This window comes from Electrona antarctica, assembly GCF_951216825.1.
Source record: "Electrona antarctica genome assembly, chromosome: 1".
Taxonomy (NCBI): Eukaryota; Metazoa; Chordata; class Actinopteri; order Myctophiformes; family Myctophidae; genus Electrona; species Electrona antarctica.
The window spans coordinates 48,440,828-48,465,424 of NC_136806.1; the positions used below are offsets into that span (position 1 = coordinate 48,440,828).

General features: G+C 41.0%; 2 protein-coding genes across 3 annotated transcripts; one reads left to right on the plus strand and one right to left on the minus strand.

The window, feature by feature from the left end:
- Window positions 1–780: 780 nt before the first annotated feature.
- mxd3 (MAX dimerization protein 3) lies at window positions 781–7,546 on the plus strand. The gene is made up of 6 exons (XM_079498483.1): window positions 781–961; window positions 2,238–2,337; window positions 2,447–2,476; window positions 2,763–2,877; window positions 3,951–4,116; window positions 6,189–7,546. The coding sequence occupies exons 1-6, from the start codon at window positions 895–897 to the stop codon at window positions 6,302–6,304; spliced, it is 594 nt and encodes a 197-aa protein (XP_079354609.1). The 5' UTR covers window positions 781–894; the 3' UTR covers window positions 6,305–7,546.
- A 2,836-nt stretch (window positions 7,547–10,382) lies between these two features.
- On the minus strand, window positions 10,383–20,894 carry prelid1a (PRELI domain containing 1a). 2 transcript variants are annotated; one of them, XM_079502654.1, is made up of 7 exons: window positions 20,719–20,894; window positions 19,930–20,043; window positions 17,610–17,733; window positions 16,057–16,282; window positions 13,914–14,027; window positions 12,133–12,211; window positions 10,383–10,934 (listed from the first exon to the last, which is right to left on the minus strand). In XM_079502654.1, the coding sequence occupies exons 3-7, from the start codon at window positions 17,699–17,701 to the stop codon at window positions 10,813–10,815; spliced, it is 633 nt and encodes a 210-aa protein (XP_079358780.1). In that variant the 5' UTR covers window positions 17,702–17,733; window positions 19,930–20,043; window positions 20,719–20,894; the 3' UTR covers window positions 10,383–10,812. The 2 variants fall into 2 exon arrangements, with proteins under 2 accessions (XP_079358780.1, XP_079358781.1); XM_079502655.1 differs by lacking the exon at window positions 19,930–20,043.
- Between the last annotated feature and the right edge of the window lie 3,703 nt (window positions 20,895–24,597).

Here is a 24,597-nt window from a genome sequence, read left to right on the forward strand (position 1 = left end):
AGGCTGTGCTGTACTTGTACTGTACATTGACAATAAATTGAATCTCATCTCATAATTTTGGTGGTGGGAGACTGACTAAAATATAAAAATGAAAATGTATGGGGAAAAAAGCACAGTTGGGGGAGGGGGCATTTTAAGTCTTGGGCAGAAGTTTATAAAGTGTGTTTGTGTGTGATGCATGTGGTTGTGATGTGATATTTATTGTGTGATATAATGTCTTGATTCTTGGAGGAGTTTAAAAACAAGTATGTAGAAAGTGGCGCGCTGATGGAGCCTTTGAAAAACAAAAAACAAGTCGAGGGAGTGGCACGGCTTACTGATGACGTTTTAGACGTCATCACCCCAAGTTCATATCCCATAGATCAGAAGGACGGTCGATATACGCCTCTCCTGCCATAGTGGGGGTGTGTGTGTATGTGTGTTCTTTTTGAGTGGTGCAACCACTCCAAGGAACAGCAATGTCCGTGTTAACCTATGTGTTCGTTCATGTGTTCGGGGGGAATTGCACCACTCAGTTCACACGGGTGTGATTTTTTAATAATTTTGAGTAGGCTATATAGGCTATTACAAAGAACCTTACAGAGAAAAGGACAAACTTCTGTTACAATTACAACTGTTGTAAGAAGCTATTACAATATAATTACGGTTTTTGACAAGGTTGTGGCAGTATTATTTATGCATAAAATAGCCCTATAATAATATGCACAACATTGTTTGCGGTTGAGTTCGTATCCAATCACAGTCCTGCCATCCCTCCGGGCTATGGGAAGTAAAGCCTACCTTTGGGTTGAATTGCAGTCGTAGACATTAGTCCTAGTAGGTCTCCTTCCACTGGTTCTATTAGTTTATCTCCTGCTTCTCTTTATTATTTTTAAACACATTTTTAAAATAAAAATGGAAGCAATCTGCAACATCCAGGTTCTCCTTCAGGCCGCGGAGTTTCTGGAGAGACGAGAACGAGGTAATTTATTGATTCACGCGTCAACAACAACACCAGTGTCATTCGAAGGGGGAATTGTGTTTATGTCAATTCGGTCAGTATTATCAAACGCATGTTTGCAAGTGTGCAAAAGTCTGCAGACGTAGATGTATAGAAGGTATGAAGATGTAAGCCTATTTATACACTGTGTTGTTCAGGTTTTGTGAAGCAGCTTGTGTAAGAAGTAGGATTTGAACCACTGACCTACATTTTGGTTCTGTCATTGTACTCAAAGGCGCCAATTCCACTCCCGGTTTGAAAGATCCGCAACCGAATGAATGAAACTGCAGACTTGTCAAATCCAAAAGAGGCTTAACATAACTCCGAGGGTATAACAATTGTAACCAAATGACCAAATGGTCCCGTATGCGTCCTTTTGGTTGCATTTGTTACACTCTTGGAGCTTAGAAATGTATGCATTCAAGAGCACAAGCAGGATGTGATCTTTACTACTGCGTAATAACGCACAGTTTGTCAAGTCTAGTACCTCCTGTTTGTAAAGTTTGTTTTACTTTGTAAAGTTTCAGTTTTACAAACACTTTGTATGATGGCTGGCACCCAAAACTTAAAAATAAAACATTTTTTAGAGCTTGTGGCACCGCCCCTATAGTCTACTTACTATGTGCTTTATTGTTGTTATTAAACTGGAGGATGCTTGTTAATGCTCAAACTTTTAATGCCATTTATATATCATATTGATTGTAGTCTTTTACTGTTTTTGAAGCATTGCAGCATAATGATGTCATTTCTGAACATTGCTGTTGTTGCTGCATGCCTGTTCAATTTGTCACTTTATTATACAGGCTTTTATCAAAAACTAAATATTGTCATTTTTTTTGTGGAAGCACAACATCCTCACATTATTCATACTGACATACTGTATTTGGTTAAAAACATATATATGACATTTGATTTGATATCAAGTGGGGAGATAGTGTGTAACATACAGTACATGGTCAGAATAGTCATAGGCCTATAGGGTTAATATGATCCTTGTGATAACGTCTTGTAAATATAATTTACCCCACACTTTGAGAAACACTGATATATAAACATTGTTAGCTAACATTTGTTCTGATCTGTGCTGAAACATATTAGTTCATTAATGTTATCTAACATCACATATAGCAATGACTGTAGAGCAGATATTTACTAGCGTTAACTGATTAACCATGAGCTTGTAGATTGTCTATTTTGGTGAACCAAGGGGTCCTTGACATGTATATAAGTTTGAGAATGTTGGCCTATCCATCCACAGAAGCAGAACACGGCTACGCCTCCGTGCCTCCTCTGAGTCCTGACGACACTGACAAGAGGAACAAACATAGGAGCAGGAAGTTATCTTCTGGGGGCAATAGGTGATTGAAATGACATACTGTAAAAGAAAAGTATTTAAGTAGATAATAAGCAATAATATAATGTTTGCTGCTTGCTTAATCTAAATTCAACTGTGTGTCTGAATTACAGGTCAGTTCACAACGAGCTGGAGAAAAACAGGTAAAGAATTTAAATCATTTTGTCCAACATTTACCTATAACTTGCTTTGTGTGGATATTATAACAATACATCTTGCACTATTGTAATAATACCATTGTAATAAAGCTGTTTCTCCTGCAGCACTTAACTTTTAAATGCCCTATTTGTACATAGTTGCATTGATCAAATAATTTACTTTTGGTTAGGTGTCTGTGTCTGTCCTGCACTGAGAGGGAGGCCAGCAGACACAATATCAGCAACATAACATTGTATTAACACAGTTGTTTTGTCGCTATGTACTGTGTAGACGAGCTCAGCTGAGACACTGCCTGGAGCAGCTAAAGCAAGAGGTTCCTCTGTCGTCTGACTCCATGAGGAACACCACCCTCAACTTGCTGAGGCGTGCACAGCTGCACATAAAGGTAAGCACCTGGGAAAACATGCACAGCTGCACATAAAGGTAAGCACCTGGGAAAACATGCACAGCTGCACATAAAGGTAAGCACCTGGGAAAACGTGCACAGCTGCACATAAAGGTATTTCTATGTATTTTATGTATTACCATGTATTGTTCCTGCTTACTGTAAATCGCTCTGGATTAAGAGTGTCTGCTAAATGCCTAAATTGTAAATTGTAAGCACCTGGGCAAACATGCACAGCTGCACATAAAGGTAAACATCTGGGAAAATGTGCACAGCTGCACACAAAGGTAAAACACCTGCTCACACGTGCACAGGCACAGCTGCACATAAAAGGACTTCAACACCAATGATTCGCAACGCAATGAATTGCAACTTAGCTGGACAGTCCACATCCAGAGAACATGTTGTAATGGCAGACAAATGTGAGCAACGTCTTTGTGATCATGCTGTAAATGCATCGCAACGTTTTGTTTGTGATTGCAAAGTTTTGTTTTGTTTGTGACTCCAATCACTTGGAGCGAGTTGAGGTACAAATCTGTGGTGTGGATTCTGTTTATCCACAGTTGTTTCGAGTAGTGCAACCCTTACATTGGTTGCGAGGAAAATATTTTGTGTAGTAGTGAACTGTGTAGTAGTGAATTATGTTAAAAAGTCTAATCTGGCAACTCACTTCGTCCTTCAAACAAAAGTATTGATCTGCTAATTTTGAAGTAAATACAGAAATCTTTGGGGGAAATAAGTGATCACTGATGTACACTCCAAATGTACAGATTGATGGATTGATTGACGTCTTTGTTTACAAAATGCATATTTATGAACATATCTTTGTCAAAAGGATAAAACACAATAAAGCTCCAGAGATTATTTCCGTTGTGGTCCCAAGAAACAATTGGCAGGCTTCAGGTTTCAAGTACATTAAAGTATTATCAGCATTGGTGCACTGCACACCATTGTGCCTCCATGAGAAATCGATAGAAAAAAGTATTTTTTGGGGTGAACTATCCCGCTAAGGCTCAAATGTCCTCCTGTCTATCTCACCCATCATCTGTCTCTCTCTCCCTCTCTTTTTCCAGAAGTTGCAGGAGCAAGATGAGCGCGCGGAGAAGCTGAAGCTGCGTCTGCGCTGGGAGCAGCGGGAGCTGTGTGTTCGTCTGGAGCAGCTCCAGAGAGCCTCGGAGAGGATGAGGAACGACAGCCTGGGCTCCACCATGTCCTCCGAGAGGTCCGACTCCGACAGAGGTACAAGCATCACGTGCAAAACGGGGTCACTCACGGCTCTGTCACAAGATTTTTACGCAACCAGTTTAGATTACGCCTTTGTGTAGTTTTAAATAGCTGACACTCCATCCCCTTGACAAAAACAAGTTGGACGTATCTGACAAGTCTTTTAACAAAGATGCACCCTTCTTTCATCTTTGGGCATGTACTACTATGCCTGTCACTTCGATATCGTTGAATTTTCTACAATTAGGGGAAATTTTGCCTAGATTTCCAGGGAATATGTCAGTAGCGTTCCAGACTGACAAAGCAAAAGTCAGTTCAGTCCACTTGAAATTAAGGAATTCCAAGAATTTGTGACATTATTATTAAAAGAGGTAGGGAAATTTGTGCTCTAAACTCAAATCTTAGCATGAAAGTCCATAAACAACAAAAAGGCTTGCACACTCAAAGATGAGGCTCTGGACAGGGCCCCTGCCCAGTGTCCATATATGGAGCTGGCCTGTTCTGACATCATTCTGACATCTGGGTGGGGCTGCGGGGCATTCATTTCCAACTTGCATTGTTCCAAGTAGGCCAGTGCCCAACGGGCACCGCTGTAGAGGCTCCAATGGGCTAAAGAAGTGGTTCTCAAGGTGGGGTCCAGGGAGAGTTTACAAATGGTACCAAACAGACCCATTCCATTTATACTCTCTCAGAGTTGACGCCCATAACTCGCCATAACTTGCCTAAAAGCAAGGTGTGCTTCATTGTGACATTTGCATGTTGATCTGTCAGGCACGTCCAATTTACGTAAACTCGATTGAGTATTCTGGTGGACCTTTTTACAATTGGACCTCTCTGACTTTCTCCCACCCATATAACTAGTAGGCCTATAGCTGAAAAACTGATGCAACTTCTATAACTCAAAAGCAAGTCTCCAGCAAGACTGACATCATCAATATGATGTCATCAACATGACATCACCGATCCACAGGGAATCCACTGCGGTATTAGACTACGTCTTGTGTAAAATAAATATCACCTAACCATTTAAACGCTGCTGGATGACGGGCTCATGACAGTCAAGTCCAAAGAATTTAACACCAGGAAAATCCATTCATTCCAGTGAAGTGGAGTAGCCTACACCTGAGCAAATCACTCAGTACTGCCACCCGTGGTCAAAGGTGTGAGCCAAGCAGCAACCAGTGACAAAAGTTTAGCGTTACATCTCTGACTAGAAGTGAAGGCATATAATAAAATGTCCTGCAATTATATTAAGTAAGACCTACTTAACCACACCAAATCAATGGAAAAACGTAACTAAATATAATGAATTAAACTAACACATTTTAAAAGGATCCCTGGCTATTAAGACAAATATGCCTTAAAACATTATACTTGCCCTCTATAACTAAAATTACAAAATAAAAACGCCATCAATATTTTATTTCTTTCATAAACAGAGAATCTTTCACTCAATAGGGACTGCTCCCGTCGCAGGTTGATGATGTCATATGTCCATGTGTGGTCTAGCCCTGTGGAATGTATGGAATGCATATTCTAATAAAAACTACTTAATACTTCCTACGGTTAATATGAGCATCAAAGCAATATTTTTAATATTTGTATTAGCACATGCATTCCATAGGGGTGCACATGGACATATGACATCATCAACTTGCGACAGGAGCAGTCCCTATTGAGTGAAAGATAATCTATTTATGAAAGAAATAAAATATTGATGGCGTTTTAAGTTAAAGATCATTTTAAAACATTATTGTCTACCATTCTTCTGTTACTGGATTGACAAACATTCCCATTATTAATTTAATTAGCTGCAGCCGTGTTTACCTTGCTCCATCCTACTCCTCTTGTTCAACAACCCCAGCTGCTGACAGGCGCCACTCCAGCTCGTACCAGTCACTAGTTCTATTGCAATGTGTTCATGAGCTTGTAGATCGGCTATCTTTGAAAATGCATTGATCATTCTTTAAATGTACTTGTATGTATTTATTTGTATTTCACTTGTTTGCCTCGTCATGACATGCCCAAAATACAGTTGAAAGTGGTAAATCATCATCATCATGATCATCATTGTGTTTCCATTACAGAGGACGTGGAGGTTGACGTGGAGAGCATAGTGTTTGACTGCGTTGTCACCGATGGACTGAGTGTCCCGACAGGCGTAGATCACTGCTACTCCAGCCTGGACAGAGGCTGGTTATGACTCAGCTGACACGGAGGGACGCAAGGAGAAAACATTCCAAAAAGAAACTAAAAACAAAAGCAAAAACTAAAAAAATACATAAAATGGAGGACAAGAAAGAACGAAGACATTTTTTACTGTACAGCTGAACTCTACTGTACTCTCTTTGACAGAAGGTGACGACAATTCAAAGAAAAAAAACACATACAGTCTGAATACAAGCTAAATGGTAATGTTTGGTTCAAATGAGCCATGTCCATTGTTTTGCACTGAACAGCAGTTAAAATCACTGGGCTGAGATGGAAGAAACATTACAGTGTATTTGAAACATACCAGCATCCAGTGAGGCCGTTATTTTTCCAAAGTTATGAGGTATATTTGTTACGGCTTACTACAAGCAATCAAATAATCCCATTTCTGATTGTTTCATCATCTACCTGTCGAGGGCTGTTTTATTTTCCTTTTTAACTTATTTTTTATTCAGTATTTCTATATTGGATTATGCCTTAAAATGGGTTTGGTCTACTATATACATCCTTTTCTTCAGCACTAAGAAGCTTCTGCTTTTCAGGAAAAAGTCATGATGTAAAGCATGCACTTATACAGTAACCCATTTTTATGTTTTGCATTCATGTTACAATGTTAATTGTAATGTATTTTTATGTTTTTTTCTTTCTTTTTTTCACTGTTGCACAAACATCCACACATTGCACTTGTTTCGTCTCAGAAGGGTTGTGGGTATATGTCTCTTAACAGCGAACAGAAATTGGTTAAATTTGCACATTTAACATCTGGCAATTAATTATACCACATTATGTACGCACAGGTATTAACGCTTATACTTGTGTTAAGGGCAAATGACAAAAGAAATGCAGTTCCACACAATACATAGGACTAAGAAGGTGCAACATGAATTGCTAATATGAACTTGAATGTTTGCCTCCATCTGAAAAGTTCTACTTTGCAATTGTGCACTTCTCATTACATTGTAATTATGCATGCAGTAGCTTCATCATCTTGCATAGAACGTCTTCTTGTAATCATGCAACTTGTGTTGCATTGCAAGTATTTTGTATCCTTTTAATTACTGTGCATTTAATACTCTGAAGTGCATTTTTGCCTTCAGGATTGTATATGCAAAATGCCTTATTACTTTGTAAAAGTGTACTGTATGTATGCATTAATCTGGCTCTTCGAGTAATATTATGTAGCATTTTTGTATTAGTGTATACTTTTTTATAAATAAATATTTTATATATTTAATGCCATGTCTTGTTTGACTAGACTGCAGTGCAACAGGACACACTTCATGAAATTGGTAAATCCTTTTCCATACTAGCTTATTTAATCTCTACACTTGTTTAAGTGTAGAGATTGAAAAAATCACACCCATGTGAACTGAGTGGTGCAATTCCGTGTGGGGGTCACCGGAACATCCAGACCCCCAGGAATGCGCCCAGGGGGCCGGGCTTGTTCCGGCGAACTGCCCTGGGTCCGAAACGATTGAGAACTGACAGTTACCGTGTGGGGGAATTAGCAGACAACACACTCTCACAAGCAAGAGTGGTATTCTCTCTCCCCCCTCCCTCTCTCTCCGTCTCTCGCACGCACACTCTACATTGTAATTAGCAGGCAACAGTGCAACACTGTTTCTAGCTCAACAGCACCACTTTGGCACCTGTTGGTACCCTAAACATAGGGACATACATAGGGAGGGACAGACAATATTGACTGGGTTTCCCGAACGCATTCAGTGTAAGACTTGTAGTGCCGCACATGCTCAGATGTCCTCTAGGCCGCACACAGAAGCCTGTGAACATAGACATTTTGTGCATAGATGTGCCACACAATGGTAGGCCTCAGGCCTGAGGCCTGGCATGGTAGGCCACAGGTCTACCATTCTGAAATTAAATGTAATAATATTGGGATTGCTGGACAGCTGACAGGCTCTCTTTAGTCTTAAAAAAAATCACACCCGTGTGAACTGAGTGGTGTAAGGTTTTATATAGCATGATCAGCTGTGGTCTGATGTAATGTCTGACGTAATGAAATCACACCCGGATGTGATTTCACAACTGGCTGTTTTTGTGCAGAAAAAATGAGCATGGTTGCTACGGTCATCCAGTTCACCCGGGTGTGATTTAATTACGTCAGAAATTATTTTGAACATAGCAACCATGCTCATTTTTTTCTGCACACAAAAGCCAGTTGTAGGAGTGGTTTACACCACTCAAAAAAGAAATATATATATATTATTATTAATATTTTTGAGTGGTGTAAACCACTCCTACGACTGGCTTTGTTAGTTTACGTGTCTGTCTGTCTGTCTGTCCGTCTGTTCGTACCAAAAAAATGAGCATGGTTGCTACGGTCACCCAGTTCACCCGGGTGTGATTTCATTACGTCAGACATTACGTCAGATCAGAGCTGATCAGGCTATATAATACCTTACACCACTCAGTTCACACAGGTGTGATTTTTTTTAAAGCGTAAAGAGAGCCTACTGTCAGCTGTCCAAATATTATTAAATTAAATTTCAGAATGGTAGACCTGAGGCCTACCATTGCATGGCACATCTATGCACGGAATGTCTATGTTCACAGGCTTCTGTGTGCAGCCTAGAGGGCATCTGAGCATGTGCGGCAATACAAGTCCTACACTAAATGCGTTCGGGAAACCCAGCCATTTGCAGTTTCTTGGGAGTGGCTGCACCACAAAAAAATATATAAGAACGTTCCACATTATGTTACAAAGATAATTTGTATTTATTGACAAGCTGGCACCACCACAGGAGGAAGAGCACATCCTCCTGATGTGGGATTTTTATATTTGTGATCAACTGAAATGGCTGTATAAAACAAGATAACAATTGAGCCTTTTTTTAATAACCCATTGAACGAAAGTACATTTCAACCCTGGGCGCAGATGCTGATATCCACTGCAAACATGTCTCTACCAATTATAAACTGCAAAGTAACAGCCCAACACGCTCCAGTCCAGTTCCTAACTTCCTTTCCAGTTACTTTTCAAGAGATGACTGCAAACAATGTGGACCCATCGTTGCACAATCAACTTCAATTTGAAGCAATGAAACATTTTGATTAGTAAAGACAAGAAAATTACAGTATGACAATTAACAGTAAACTGAGAGATACAATGATTATATGTGAAATTAAACATAATAGTGCTGTACCCATTGACAGAGTACTCTCATCTGTACTACTGACAGTGGCACAAATGTCAAGAGTAGCTTAGCCAATCTGCAAAGCAGACTGAGAACCACGCACAGACAGAGCTTCTTGAACTATATCGATCGACTTACAATCAAAACAAAATGTTAACACAATTTGGATAAATCAAACAGTATAAATCAAAGGTATTCTGTGAAAATCTGGTTATGAAAAGTTCTTAAGAATAGATCAAGTACAAAGGTATAAAGTAAACGAAAGAAAATACTTTTAAGTGCTGTAATGGAAAGAGAGTAAATAGCACATGTACTGTATGGGGACAGAGGTGAATAAAGGAAAGTTAAAGATAAGTATAAAGATATTGAAGTTCTATTATTTTATGGTACGCCATAGTCGGTGTTCAATCACCGTTTCAAAGACTCACTTCCTTCTTCTTTTTTAACCACAGAAATGCTTGCGTACCATATTAATACATGCCAGGTTTGTCTTGTTTGCAGAGATTTTAACATTACTGCATTGCAAAAACCAATGCAAAGAATTTGACCACTTTCATAATGGGACGGTGATACGATTAATTTTCAAAGCAGTGGCTGTAGGTTTCTTAGCGGACATTCTCGCCTTTCTAGTTCTAGCAACTATGTTTCATTTCAACGTCACCAGACATATACAGTACATCGGCAGAGATCACCGACTGGTCTGGTAACACGAGACTCGGGTCGTTCTCATTTCTATGAAATAAGCCGTTTACCAGTTTAAGGTTCAGGTGTCACAATCAGAAAAACGCAAGGACAGGAAGCTGGCTGTTTGAATCCAGCTCAGGCCTTCGATGGTCCACCTACCATAAGAGCAACTCTCACAACCAAGTAGACCAGTGGTTCTCAAACGTTCTAATTTTAAGGATCCCCATGATCTCATACTATATTTTTCTGATCTACACTGCAAAATCCTCAGTTGGGAACCCCTTTTTGGGTTTTTACCTTTCAAGACAGGAACCCATTTTTGGGTTGTTGTTGCCATGTACAGTATATAGAAACCTTTTTTTTTTTATAATGTTTTGAATAAATATTTGAAGTTTTTCAGATAACCAGATTTATAATCGGCCTCAGTTCTAAAGGGGTTAACTCTTGACAGTGTAGAATTGTAACCACATAGACCATTTCTCCACTGTCATAGTTACAGACCCGTTAAGGTCCATTTGGATCCCTGGTCGTCCCCGAATGCGACGTCGAGAACCACTGACCTACAACATGACCACAGATCTAGGATTAGTTCATCTCTCCCTGTCTCAATAGAAGGTGCAGAAGAATCTGTTCCAGGGCCTGTGGTTTGGTTATAAATATGTCATACATATTGTTTCTTGTGGGCCTGTGAGGCGAGGTCTTTGGCTTTCTCTTTAGCTGCCAGTGCCGTCTCTCTCGCTCTCTCCGTGGCCGTTTCTGCCAAGGTCCTGGAGGGAGTCTCACCTGCACGAGAGGCAACAAACATTACTGACCCTCTACAATGTCGATTTATTGATCACTTTCATTTAGGGATGCACGATTAATCGGTAGCATAATCGGAATTGGCCATATCGGTCATAAAAATGCTGTATCGGAATAGTCTCAAAATAATACAGATTATTTAATCGGTTTTCACCAGCAAAAAAGAAATTAAATGAAAAATTAATCTGCATTTAATTTGTGTACTCATCTCATTCAGTTGTGAAAACAGACACTTGGAAAAGTATTATGCTATTTATTGATTGAATACTATATTAACAGGCTTTGGGCCAAGCCCCTATAGGGCCTAGGCTTGTTTCCATTGTGGTCCTCTATCGGAATCGGTCAGAATCGGTATCAGCAGATATGACCCTGCAAATAATCGGAGATCGGATATCGGTCATAATTTCATAATCGTTCACCCCTACTTTAAAACTGTTTCAGGGCCTTAAATTGATTGATCAAACGATATGCCCTGCTTATTACGCGTTTCCCGCCATTTGTTTTATGTGTCTAAATCGCCGAATTTTAATAATAAAAAAGAAAGTCAGTCGCTCCGCGGAGCAGGGGGAGAGAGCTTCATGTTATGATGACGAAACCGGAAATCGAAACTTATGCTGGGCTGCTAGGGCTTCTGGGAAATGGAGTCCAATGCAAGTGGACGGGGTTTTTGTCTGACTACAACAGCCTCCCAGCCCCCTCCATTCTGCTTGGCAAGATGGCGGGTGGTGCGATCGTTCAAAAACAAACTGAGAAACGGATCTGGACCGGATTTTCACGGATCAAACGCCCAAATACTTCAGCGTATGATCTAAAGGTAATAAAACAATCCAGGCAGCGTAGGATATTTGATTATAATGCGGGAAACGCGGAATAAGCAGTAGAACTGTTAATTATTACTTTGGGAACATGGTTTTAAACAGTGATATATACAAATAACATTATTATTACTCATATTAAGTGATTCACAAGAGTTAAGTTTGCACTTAAATTAAGTTCAATCTCGATTTATCTAATCTTTATAACTCATTGCGTTGATTTGCTCTTCAAGAAATAACTGAATGTTCAGATATGGTAAAAAGCATAGTTTATTTCTGTAAGAATGTTGAGTGTAGCTGCTGAGTATCACAAAGTTAGAATGTGATAAGTAACAATGACGGCCCCCAAAAATGCCTAAACATACCTTGCATCTTGGCGAGGACAAATTCAAAGCCTTTCATGGTTTTTGTAACGCTGGTCTTGAATCTTGCCAGACCAAATTCCTGAAAAGGAAGCAAACGAGCTCCATCAAACAAGGAAGTTGTCATAATTCATATCACTACTCTTTTGTTGACAGTTTAATTAAAGCTGCAATCTGTGCATTTTGTGTCCTCGCCTGACAGAGAGGGATCATTTCAACTGTATCACAAGGGATTCGAACCTGGGTCTCACGTGAGAGACCAAATATGTAGTGCTCAATAAAGAGTGGATTTTGGCCTAGGGAGTCAAATGGAAAATATGAAATAGTATTATGTAATGTTCCATTTGCTTTAAGCAGTGCCGTTTCTGTTACCAACACCCAGATTCATCAAATGCTTTTATTAAGCTGTATATCAAATAACTAATGAATAAGACTCCAATGTACTGTACTTCTCATGAGTCATGAGATTTGAACCAGGGATCTTCTGCACAGGGGAACAGGTGGCACTAGCGTATAGGGTACTAGCCCACTAGCGTATAGGGTACTAGCCCAAAATAAATCTATGTCCCTTTGAGGGAACAAAGAAAGAAACATAGGTCTCACGTTGGAGAAGTAACCTTTCACCTCTGGGTGGCTTTTCAACCTACTTGACACTAACATATCGCAAATTATTGAGATTATGAGTCGTCAAGTCTGCATGGTCGTCATAACTAGGTCAAGTGCTACAGGCTAAGGTGGAGTAGAAAATGCAGTACAACTCACAGAGACAGGGCCTTGTGTAACTTTCTGTGTGTCACTATTAACAGCAAACACAGGCCGTCCCTCCCGTCCCTATGAATCCCTGGCCACTAATCCATGTGACCTACAGTAGGACTCTTTTCCCTCCTGGCCCCAAGCTCCCCAAGCTGTGGAATGACCTATACAAGCTCACATGTCACATTGCGATGCATCGAGTTATTTTCAGAATTAGCGCTAGTTGCTTTGTAGTAATTTTTGTAGCACCATTTAATCTACTGCATTGCGGTGCATCGAGTTATTTTCAGAATTTGCGCTAGTTGCTTTGTAGTAATTTTTGTAGCACCATTTCATCTACCCTGTTAATAATTGACTAGTGTGCATGCCACTTTACACCCATCTTGCACTTTGTAAATCGCTCTGGATCAGAGAGACTAGGCCTGTCACTGTGTCCGGTGTTACCGGTGGGCGGGCACACCACCGAGTACTTGCACACCGATAGCACTGTTTTATTATGATTTCACTTTAGTTTGTTGTAGTGTAGAGAAAAGGACTTACGGTACGGTGAGCTTACTTCCAATGTTTTAGTGCTTTATTTACTCACAATAACCTGTAGCAACACGCTCTCAATTAATCTTGTAATTCCTGTTAGCGTCTTGGATTGATCAGCGCTGATGAAGGCTATTTGAGTAGCTGAAACACGGCCGTTGTTGGTCTCGGTGAGGAAAATAAAATAGTGAAAAGAACATTATGGAGTTCTGCTGACTTGTTTATCTTGACTGTGCCTGCCTTCTGCGCCTTAATGTGCTTTGGAAATTAGAAGAGCAAGTGCTGATGTTGTTTCTGTATCATTGCCATTTACCAGGCAGGTCTATTAGGACACCTAGTGGCTAAATTCGGTACTACCGGTAATACCAGCGTGGGTAAGCGTGGTGCCAAACGGTGGGGAAGTTCTAGCACTGTGACATGCCTAACAGAGACCATGTGCTGCTAAATGCCTGGATTGTTACATTATTAGGGAGTCCAGTGTGGACCTTTGCTTTACTAACCTGAATACCTCTGGAAAGACCATAGACATTGGAGGAGATCCATGCCTCTCTTTGAATTTCGGTCCAGCTGCCATTCTCAGGGTTAATGTGGTATTCACAGCGCTCCTTCACAGACTGGGGGGCACAGGGTGAAAGCAAACAGAACACTGCATGAAAGTCACTCTGGACAGGAAGGAACACAACCACTTTCCACCTAGTGTACATATTTCGGGTATGTCACTATAGGCACAACTTTCTACAGAAAATACATGAATTAAAAAGAAAAAAACAGAAAATTGAGAAAATATCAGCTCTACAAGCTCACAACTGCTGTTGTGCAGATCTTGCCACACTAATTGTGAATGTAAAATGTACTGCTGGGCCGTTATCGGCATTAACGCGAGACTCTGCCAGGAGGCGGGCCGTGTGTGTGTGTGCGTGTGCGTGCGACTGTGCGTGCGCGTGTGTGAGAGGAGGCGGAGCACTGTCTGCACGGAGTCCACTCTGTGAGGCTTCGTACAGACATATCAGACGAACATGCTCTGTGCTGTCCGTGTTTTATGGCCGCCTCAATGCTTTTCCAATGGAAGTCACGTGGTTTGACCAAACAGTGTGTGATGGGGGGAGGGGGGCAATCAAACACAAGTGTTTGGTCAAACCACGTGACTTCCATTGGAAAAGCATTGGGGCAGCCATGAAACACAGGCAGAGCACAGCACAGTTGTTCTTTATGTGCGTACGAAGCCCGAGAGGGACGGCAAAACAGCAAGTCAGCAACACGTTAAAGTTCCACAACTTTTCTTACTAGAAAAGAAAGGCAGCGATGGAGGCATAAGTCCATATCCATAAGTTCTGGGACATAAAATTGCGCCAAATAATATTATCCATGATGGCAGCAGCCTGCTCCGTCAGAAAATAAGTCTTAAAAAAAGCAACTATAGTGCTGATTGTCAAACATTATTGTCCAATGTTGTTTTAGAGCAGTGGTTCTCAAACATTTTCATGTCAAGGACCACCAATATTTTAAAGAAACTTTACAGATAAACAAGTCCAAAGTAGCTTATAATGACAAGTAAGACGCGCGAACGCGGGAAGCGAACGCAGCTCGTAAATTGCAAAAAAAACAATTAGAATAAATTACGTAATTTTTTAAGTTCTCTTTTTTGTGTTTAAGTTTTTCCTTTTAAAGTTTTTTTTTTAAGTTAAGTTTTTTTTTAAGTTAAGTGTTTTTAAGTTACGTTTTTTTTAAGTTACGTTTTTTTGAAGTTACGTTTTTTTGAAGTTACGTTTTTTTGAAGTTACGTTTTTTTGAAGTTAAGTTTTGTGTGTGTGCGTGCGTGCGTGTGTGCGTGTGTGTGCGTGCATGTGTGTTTTTGTGTGTGATACAGCTGCGCCCTCTGGTGGTGGGCGGGTGGTGTTACAGCGTGACACACACACAGACACACAGACATGATCTGCTGGGTCTCATAGTAAATGCTCACTGCGTTCGCAACTAGACTTGGCAACACTGAACAGTTCTACATGCTCACAATATGAAATATAAGGTATTATTAATAGGCTAGTTGTATTGTGTGGCTCCTGGTCTAATGGGCCACCTGGCCTGAGGTAGCGCACACATATTTTGAATGCCTTCGGCAGAGTTCAAATGAGCCATTTAAAAAAAACAAATCTATGCCCACCACTAGTAAAATGTTTATTTAATATGTTTCAATGTTCAATGCCAAAAACACATCATTGATCGCTATTAATAGGCCCGTCACAATTATTACATAATCATCTAATCGCAATTATTTTTGCATAACCGTCAATCGTTTCCACGTTGAAAATGTCCATACATAAATTAATTTAAAAAAAAGCAGAAATAGCAGATCTAAAAGCTTACAACATGTCACTTCTATTTTGTAAATTTTTTGGAAACTATTCAAAATTATTAACTGTGATTTAATCTGCCCATGCAATTTGTGAATCCGAAGCCTAAAAGGCAAACAGAAATATAAATTGTAACATTTCAATGTTCAATGCAAAAAAAAACACAATTAAATCGTAAATCGCAATTATTTGTGTGACAATTAATCGTCAACTTAAATTTGTAATCGCGACAGCCCTAACTATTATTCGTCAGCTAAACTTTCATCATGGTGACAGACGGCCCTAGGAGTGGTACCATGAGTCGTGCGTGGGTGACGTTCCAGGACAGCGTGGTCATGGTCTTGGTCTGAGGGTCCACGACGGAGTCCTCGATGACATACGCCTTGCTGGCCATGTGCTTGGGGAGGTAGCGCTCCATCCAGCGAGGCGCGCGGCTCGTTTTGGTCAACAGACGTCTGGAAATCAGACAGTTGCTGGGAGTAATCTCCCGGAAGATGATGTCCTCCGTCAAAACATGATTACTGGGAAGGAGAAGAGGGAACGCATATGAATAAATCATCAGAGCTATGAGTTTGTATGACATTTATCTAAGACTCCTTTTACACGGCGACCATCTCCAGATAAAACGGCAAAGTCCTGTTGCATTCTCATTTTTTATTGACCCTTTACACGAGAATGCACACTTTATGAAAACGCTATAATATCGCTAGGTGGCGGTAACGGGCTGCCAAATAGACCAGTCACCCACGTTAAGTACACACTTCAACCCCCACTTTTCAATGACTTACATAGCTTGCTGCGTTAGGCGTTAGACTACGAGACCATCGTCCGCATTGGCCGTGAGTTCACGTTTTTTGTGGTCACTTTATTTTCTCACATATTAAAAACGCTACCAGATTAAAGTTAGGAATAAATAATACTGAGGTAAATGTGATGTTAATTAATAGGTTAATAGGGGAGGGTGATTCCTTTTTGTTTAATCACCTGGGGAGTGGGGAGGCGACTGGATTTTTATTTTCATTCACAGGGAGGGTGATGGTGGTGACAGACAGCCCAGAGCATGCAGGCAGAGCGCGCCACGGGATGGTTATATATTTTATAATACATTAGGCTACAAACGCTGCTGCCGCGGCTGCCACCTCGCGGCTGCCACATCACAATTAAGGCATTTTATTTACATCATGGTTTTACATTCACCATCGCTGATGAGCAACGCTTTGTAGGCGAGGAGGGAGGCTTGTTCAGGAACTCCATTATATCATAATTATATGGCTCTGCATCAATGTAATAATATATGCGCTGTGAGCCAACGTGAGCCATGATGTCATAAGTTTTGCGGATTCACCGTTCTCAAAGATTTCCACTCTGGGAGGTGGTTTCACTTTGTTGCGTTTTCACCTCCTGAAAACACCATTCTCGTCTAAACGGACCCCAGCAAACGATACTTTATTTTGCCGTTTCTTATGAACACCATTCTCGTGTAAAAGCCACCTAAGACACTAGCCCCATATGATCCCCCCTATTTACAGTGTGCAAGTTCAACAAAATCACTACATCAAAATACTATATTAAAGTTTCATGTCCAGGAGTCCCGCGTGGGAGAGAAACTTCTACCACTTTGCCAATAGGGAGTCTTCACTAGGGGAAATATAACATTTATGAGGTAACATGTAACGACACTAGGGTCTAAATAAAATGTCTCAATAGAAGAGTACTAGTTATATTGTATTAACATGCTGTACCATACAGATATACTACTTATATTGTATTAAAAGGCATTCCGGATTGCAACTTTAAGCAAAGACCAGAGTCCAGTTCCATTGTGTGTGTGTGTGTGTTTGTTCTGACCTGTGAGGGTTGGGATATCGTTGCCAGAATGCAACACATACTTGGTCCCAGGAACTCTTTAGGAAACCTGCACAGCAGTAATACTTCACCATTGTTCCGTCTTGACAATGATCCCGGCGAAGCCCTGCCAAACAAAATGATAAATTACAAATAAATACTCAACTATGTCTGTCCAACCATTATTCTATGCACAACATAATGGTCTCTACTAGGTCAGCGGATGGTTCTCAACGTGGGAACCAAATGGATTTGTGTACACTCTCAATAAGCCTATCTCACAGAATTTCCCCGCCCCCCTAAATACGCCCCCTTTCGGGGTTAGTGGTGATAGCGTGACGTCACTCCATAGACGCTACATGTTAACAGAGGTTATTTAAGAAGTCTACAACTTTTGTTTTCTCAAGGTAAGGTTTGTTCTATCTGCTCGACCTGATTTACCATCTTGTTTGCTTCATAATAATATTGGTCTGTCACATTTTTACATTAGAAAATGTACTTAGATTCTCCAGAGAAAAAAAACGTGTAAATGCCCATGTTAAAGTCACCACTATTTACCGGAAGTGGGCGTGAAAAACGGGCTGTGAGATAGGCCTATTAAGGAGGTTTATTTGTCAGTCACTCCCTCTACTCATACAGGTACAAGCAGCGAAATGCAAGTGAGGTATGGTCATCAATAATGTCCGAAATCAAAAATAACTAAAACAAAAAGAAAATAAATAAAATAGTAATACCACTCAAAATCAAAGAAAGGGGACAGGTTTTGTCAGAGACCTGCTGCAGCAGTATTAGTGTCCAATTGGAACTTAACCGAGATGTCATTGTCAACCCATAAGCAGTAGCTTAAGCCAAGGGCAAAAGTCTGTACTATCGAGATGATCCTGGGTGGTGTTATTTGTTAACTCATTCACTGCATCGCATGGGCTCAGTCATAGTACGTTCCTGCCAAGCCCTTCAGCAAATATAAAAGAGGCTATTCTGGATGAATAACCCCAAAAAGTCAACGAGCACCATTGGAAAAAAATTACAACAAAGGCAGTGAATGAGAATGAGAGAGCATGATGATAATGTAGTTGCTTGAGTGTGTGCCCATAAGTCAAGAATCTTGTGGACCAGACCCATTGCAAGATGCTGTACTCTGTCGTCGACCCTAAGCCATTCCAGCCTGTCAAAGTGGGCAGGGGTGAGGTGGGTTCGGGGGGTGAGGCCAAGTAGGAGCCTGACCAGTTTGTTTTGGGAGGTCTGGAGCCTTGTTTTGAGGGCCTTTGAGGTGCTGTGGTACCAAGAGGTGCATGCAATCCATGCATAGTCAAAGAAGGGCTCCTGTTAGGGTCTTCAAGGTGTTTTTGTTGATTTTTATGTTGACCAGTGAGGAGATCCTGTAAAAGAATCTTGTTCTTTGATTGACTTTTTTGATTACGTTGGTGGCCATTTTATCACCGGAAAGATTAGCCTCCAGGATGGAACCTAGGTAGGTAATTTCATCTTTTCGTGTGATAATATTGTCACCCACTCTAACCAAGAAGCCATCTGCCTTGCTGAGATTACTATTTGATCCGAAGAGAATGGATTCAGTTTTTCCCAGGTGTAAGGATAGTTTATCAGCGAGCCAGGTGCAGATTCTACCGAGTTCAGAGCTGAGGGTCTTTTCAACCTGCAGTTTGTTCCTGTCCGAGACCAGCAGCTGAGTCATCTGCGAAAAGGAACAAGTTGCAGTCACAAGCTGATGTCATGTCGTTTACATATATTAGGAACAGTAAAGGCCCTAGTATGCTTCCTTGTGGAACGCCACAGCTCACTGGGAGGGGGGGGACAGTGTTCCGTTCACCTCCACCATCTGTGTTCTCTCCCCTCCAGGTAGGATTATATGGAGCCAGCTCCATATATGGGGTTCTAGTTAGTCAGTCGTACCCAAATATGGTGTCTGTCGTGTTTTTTGATTGATTGAATACTTGTTAAAAAAAAAATGTAATTAGCAACATGATACAGTCAGACAACGCTAAAAGGATAACATAAGTTCTGGGGATTTGTTTCCATTGTTTGAACCTACTGACCGCGTTAACCACCAGGAGTCAGGACTCACTCAAACCTATACTAGGGGGTAACTATGGCAGTGACCTAACAAACATAACTATATCGGTGCCTCATAGACAAGTCATCAAAATCACATCAAATCTAGTCCATGGTCTATGCATACCAATATTGGTGTCTGAGTAAAACACTGAGCGTGTCGCGATGAATGAATTACATCATTTGACCCAGTTCCACGCAATGACGCTGAAAGAGTCCATTTCGCGAGGTTATTTTTAATAGACCCACTCACCTGGACGGCCGAACGCAGCTCATGAACACGGGGCTATGTTCATTTTCGTGCTCCACTTCCCTGCTGTTTCATGCACAATGACACCGAATGACAGCTGTCAATCAAATAAAAGATCTGGAAAAAGAAAAGAAAATCCACTGCGATAAAAATGAATATGGCCTATATGAGCATTTAGGCCTAGATTTAAATAAGTCTCAATTGATCAATACAGCCAAAACACTTTGAATACAGTCCTTACTGACTGTATTCAATTCATAAAACATGAAAAACAACAAAATTCAATGTCATCACAAAATATAAAAACACATGTACAGAGTGGAAGAAGAAAAGGAAAAGTGATCATTCCTCTATTTGGCCTACTGAAAGGTGGAATTGCAGGCCTATATTACAAGCATTTAGCACTAAAATACATATACTCTAGTCTAGACTGAAGAACTGTAGTGAATCATGGCGGAACTGTAGTGAATCATGGCGTGTGGTCACTGGTCACGTCCGCAGTCACACTCCACTCACACTCACTTCTTTTCGCAGATGAGTAAGCCTGGGACCGAGGCTACACTCCTTGTACAGTAACAGTACAGTATGGATCATGACATGAGGTCAGTGATCACATGATCAGGATTCAGGATGGTCAGTGGCTCTGTTCAGGAACGTTACTGCACTTTCCTCGCTAGCCTTAGCATTTAGCCTAGCGTGTCGCGATGAATGAATTACATCATTTGACCCAGTTCCACGCAATGACGCTGAAAGAGTCCATTTCGCGAGGTTATTTTTAATAGACCCACTCACCTGGACGGCCGAACGCAGCTCATGAACACGGGGCTATGTTCATTTTCGTGCTCCACTTCCCTGCTGTTTCATGCAGCCAGTACTAGTCAAACAACTACTACTTGTCAGTAGAAAGCAAGCAACAGAAAGTAGGGGGAAGGTCAAAGTCAACGACATATCCGGTGTTGTTGCGCCGAAATTGGTGACCCGTTGAATTCTGTCTCCCTCTTCTTCTTTTCTTCTTCTTCTTCTTCTTCTTCTTGTGATTTCCGGCAGACTAGATGCCTTCCGGCACATTGCTGCCTCCCACTGGTCGGGAGTATACCTCCTTTCTGTCCATTCTAACTCTATGGTAGCAGTCGTGTTGCTGCCATGAAATTAAGCACTGCTTTTACAGTCTTTGCCTGGTTCTCTGTTGGGTTGAGGAGACTCTTGAGCGTCACATTGTTTGTGTGGTCACTTGCCACTGATGCATACAGCAGCTCTCTTTCTTCAGAGTACCGGGTGCACTCCATAAGCACGTGCTCCACTGTTTGATCTTTTTTGCATGTGCTGCACAGTCCATCTGGGTGCTTCCCCATTTTTGACAGGTCCCATGCCAGTCCACAGTGTCCCAACCTGAGTCTTGTCATTGTCATGGTCTGCCTTCTCTCTGCCCCAAGGTAGCATGCCCCTTTTTTGACACTGTTCTGGATCTTGAAGTAATGTCTTCCTTTCTTTCCCCTTTCCCACTGTTCCTGCCAGCCTGCTGTTATTTCCCTTTTGATTATAGATCTGCACTCGTATGCTCCTATTGCTACATTTATGTCTACTTCCCTACATAGTGACTTTTTCGCTGCCCTATCTGCCATCTCATTCCCTTCCACCCCCACATGGGCTGGTACCCAGAGGAAACCTACTTCCCCTCCTACTTTCTCAATCTTGTAAAGGTGGACCAACAGCTCCACCATCAGGTCTGACCGAGCTCCCAGCTTTCCTTCCCCCATGTTCATAAGAACAGAGGCAGAGTCCGAGCATATGACCACCTGTCTAGGCTTCACCTCCTCCACCCACTTCAATGCCCAGATTATTGCCATCAGCTCTGTTGTACCCTCTTCTTCTTTTGGGTTCAACTGCAGCTTTTGTTGCATTTGTGTTGCTTTACTCCCACCTTCTGGAGTTAGTTAACACCTACACTCCTACAGAGACTGTCCAGTGTCCAGACTCCAGCTTGTCAGGTACTGAGATTTTGCAGTTTATTTTCAATCTAGGAGAGTCTAAGCCAGGGGTGTCCAAACTTTTTTCAAAGGGGCAACTATATAATGTACCTTCGGATTATCATCAACAATATTTAATATCAATGGTCTTTTGTCATGTGTGTGCAAGGTAAGGTAACATTTGGTACAAATTATACTCTGGGAAATGCCCAGGTTAAAAAACTTTAATGTAAAAATGAAGCTGAGGGCCAAATAAAATTCGCCCCAGGGCCGCATTTGGCCCGCAGGCCGCACTTTGGACACATCTGGTCTAAGCGAACTCTCCCCTTGGTCCTTCCTCGTCTCCCCAAATGAGTGAAACTGGCTGCGCAACCCTGACCGCCAGGGGCGCAGTTGCAATCGAGGAAAGATCCAAGATGGATGAAAGCTTCTGAGACAGAGTGGATTAAAACACTTTTTTATTGAAAACTACGGACCTACGGTTTTCAACGCTATGCGCAAGGAAACCGGACAAGTGGGGCAGCTATATTTACAGCTATCTTTAAACTATCTTTACACCTGGGAAAAACTGAATCCATTCTCTTTGGATCTAATAGTAATCTCAGCAAGGCAAATGGCTTCTTGGTTAAAGTGGGTGACAATGTTATCACACGTAAATATGAAATTACCTACCTAGGTTCCATCCTGGAGGCTAATCTTTCCGGTGATAAAATGGCCACCAACGTAATCAAAAAAGTCAACCAAAGAACAAGATTCCTTTACAGGATCTCCTCACTGGTCAACAAAAACACCTTGAAGACCTTAACAGGAGCCCTCGTACAAGGTTTCTTTGACTATGCATGCACCTCCTGGTACCACAGCACCTCAAAGGCCCTTAAAACTAGGCTCCAGACTTCCCAAAACAAACTGGTCAGGCTCCTACTTGGCCTCACCCCCCGAACCCACCTCACCCCTGCCCACTTTGACAGACTGGGATGGCTTAGGGTCAACGACAGAGTACAGCATCTTGCAATGGGTCTGGTCCACAAGATTCGATACTCCACCAAGATACCCATGTACCTGTCTAGTCCACACCCACAACACCAGAGGGAGTGCAACGAACCATGTACAACCCAGATTCGGCACAAACAAGGGACTAAATTATTTTCGCTCCTATGCCACCAAAATGTGGAACGCCCTGCCAACAGTCATTAAGACATGCGAATCCCTTGACTCCTTCAAAACCGCTCTCAAAGGGCACCTACGGACGGCTGCAATTCGAAACTGGCCCCCGTAAAAATCTGAATCCCCCCCACCGCTCCCCCCTTTTTTCCCCTCACTGTATATGTTTATTTTCCCTTTTTACCTCTATGATGAATTCCTGTTCTGTTCTTTGACTATATAGAAGTGTCTATTTGTACGTCTCTAAATGTTTTGATGAATTGAACATGGTGGACCCTCTTGTAAACAAGTGTAATGCTTAATTGGGTCGTCCACTCACAGTCTTTGTATTGAGTTTGTGCTTGAAATGTACTGTAATTCTGCAAACTGTTAATAAATATTTCAATCAATCAAAAAAAAGCAGGGTAAGCACCTTAGATTTTGCATTTGTACGTTCAGAGCCATTCAAGGGCAGGGGCTTTTGGACGAAGGACCAACAGCCGAGTTCGCATAGACTTTCGTAAATGGCAGAATCGATAAAGAGTCTTAGGCTAACAGACCCATATGTGTCTGAGCAAATCGGCTATTTTTGTCCAACACAAATTAAATTCCCATTGACAATGAATGGACAATTTTATGTCATAGTGTTTGAGCAATTTATTGATATTAAAAAGATAGTGTAGGGGAGAACGGGGTAAGATGAACCACTTTTTGCTTAAGAAGCAAGGCAAAAGTAAAATCTAATGATCTACCCATATTTCAGGATGTCTTCTATCAATTGAAATGATGAGTCATAGATGAGCATCTATGACAAAGGGCCATGAAAATATGACATGTGGCTCAATTTGCCCCAGGTAAGGGGTAAGTTGATCCAAGTCGAGGGGCAAGTCGAACCACATGATATTTTAATGTTAAAAGCTTAAACTTGAACAGATAATGTATTCACTTATCAATAATAATATAATAACAGTTTTCCCTTTTGCAAATAGTCTTATTTATTTGTTTATTTATTATTTAAACAATATTAAGACAATTAAATAAAGTTTGTTATTCAGAACCTTATATTTGCAATATTGTTAATACAATATTGCAAACTTCTCTTAAATGAGTATGTACATGCAAATTAAAGGTCATTCAGTATAATTTGAGTAGCAAAGACTTAATAAAAAAATATGAATAGTGATTCCCATTGACTCAATTTACCCCCGGACATTGGCTCATTTTACCCCAGCCTCCATTTTAGAAAACAATTACTAGAATAAGCTACTTCAGACAATTTAATTGCTAAATGATTCACATGGTTCTATCCATTGGCAAATCATCAACGTGTATGATATTACATTTTAGACCTAGGTACATTTTACATGATGTGTCGAAATTTTACTTTGACCGACAAAAAACAGTTTTTTGTGTAAAAGAATGTTTTCTAACTTCCCCCATGTGCTTCCCAACTTCACAGCCGGGTGTAAATTAGGGATGCTTACTAGATTTAAGGTCACATGGCAACACAGTTATTTTCTATTTTTCTAGATAAAGGGGGTGGTTCAACTTAAACGCTGGCTCA

Coding starts and splice junctions, on each gene's coding strand:
- prelid1a (XM_079502655.1), bottom strand. CDS start 17,701: ATGGTGAAGTATTACTGCTGTGCAGGTTTCCTAAAGAGTTCCTGGGAC. Junction 12,212..13,913: donor GTCTTTCCAGAGGTATTCAG/GTTAGTAAAGCA, acceptor CTTCCTTTTCAG/GAATTTGGTCTGGCAAGATT. Junction 10,935..12,132: donor TGTCCTCGCCAAGATGCAAG/GTATGTTTAGGC, acceptor CCTCTCGTGCAG/GTGAGACTCCCTCCAGGACC.
- mxd3 (XM_079498483.1), top strand. CDS start 895: ATGGAAGCAATCTGCAACATCCAGGTTCTCCTTCAGGCCGCGGAGTTT. Junction 2,477..2,762: donor AACGAGCTGGAGAAAAACAG/GTAAAGAATTTA, acceptor TGTACTGTGTAG/ACGAGCTCAGCTGAGACACT. Junction 4,117..6,188: donor GAGGTCCGACTCCGACAGAG/GTACAAGCATCA, acceptor TTTCCATTACAG/AGGACGTGGAGGTTGACGTG.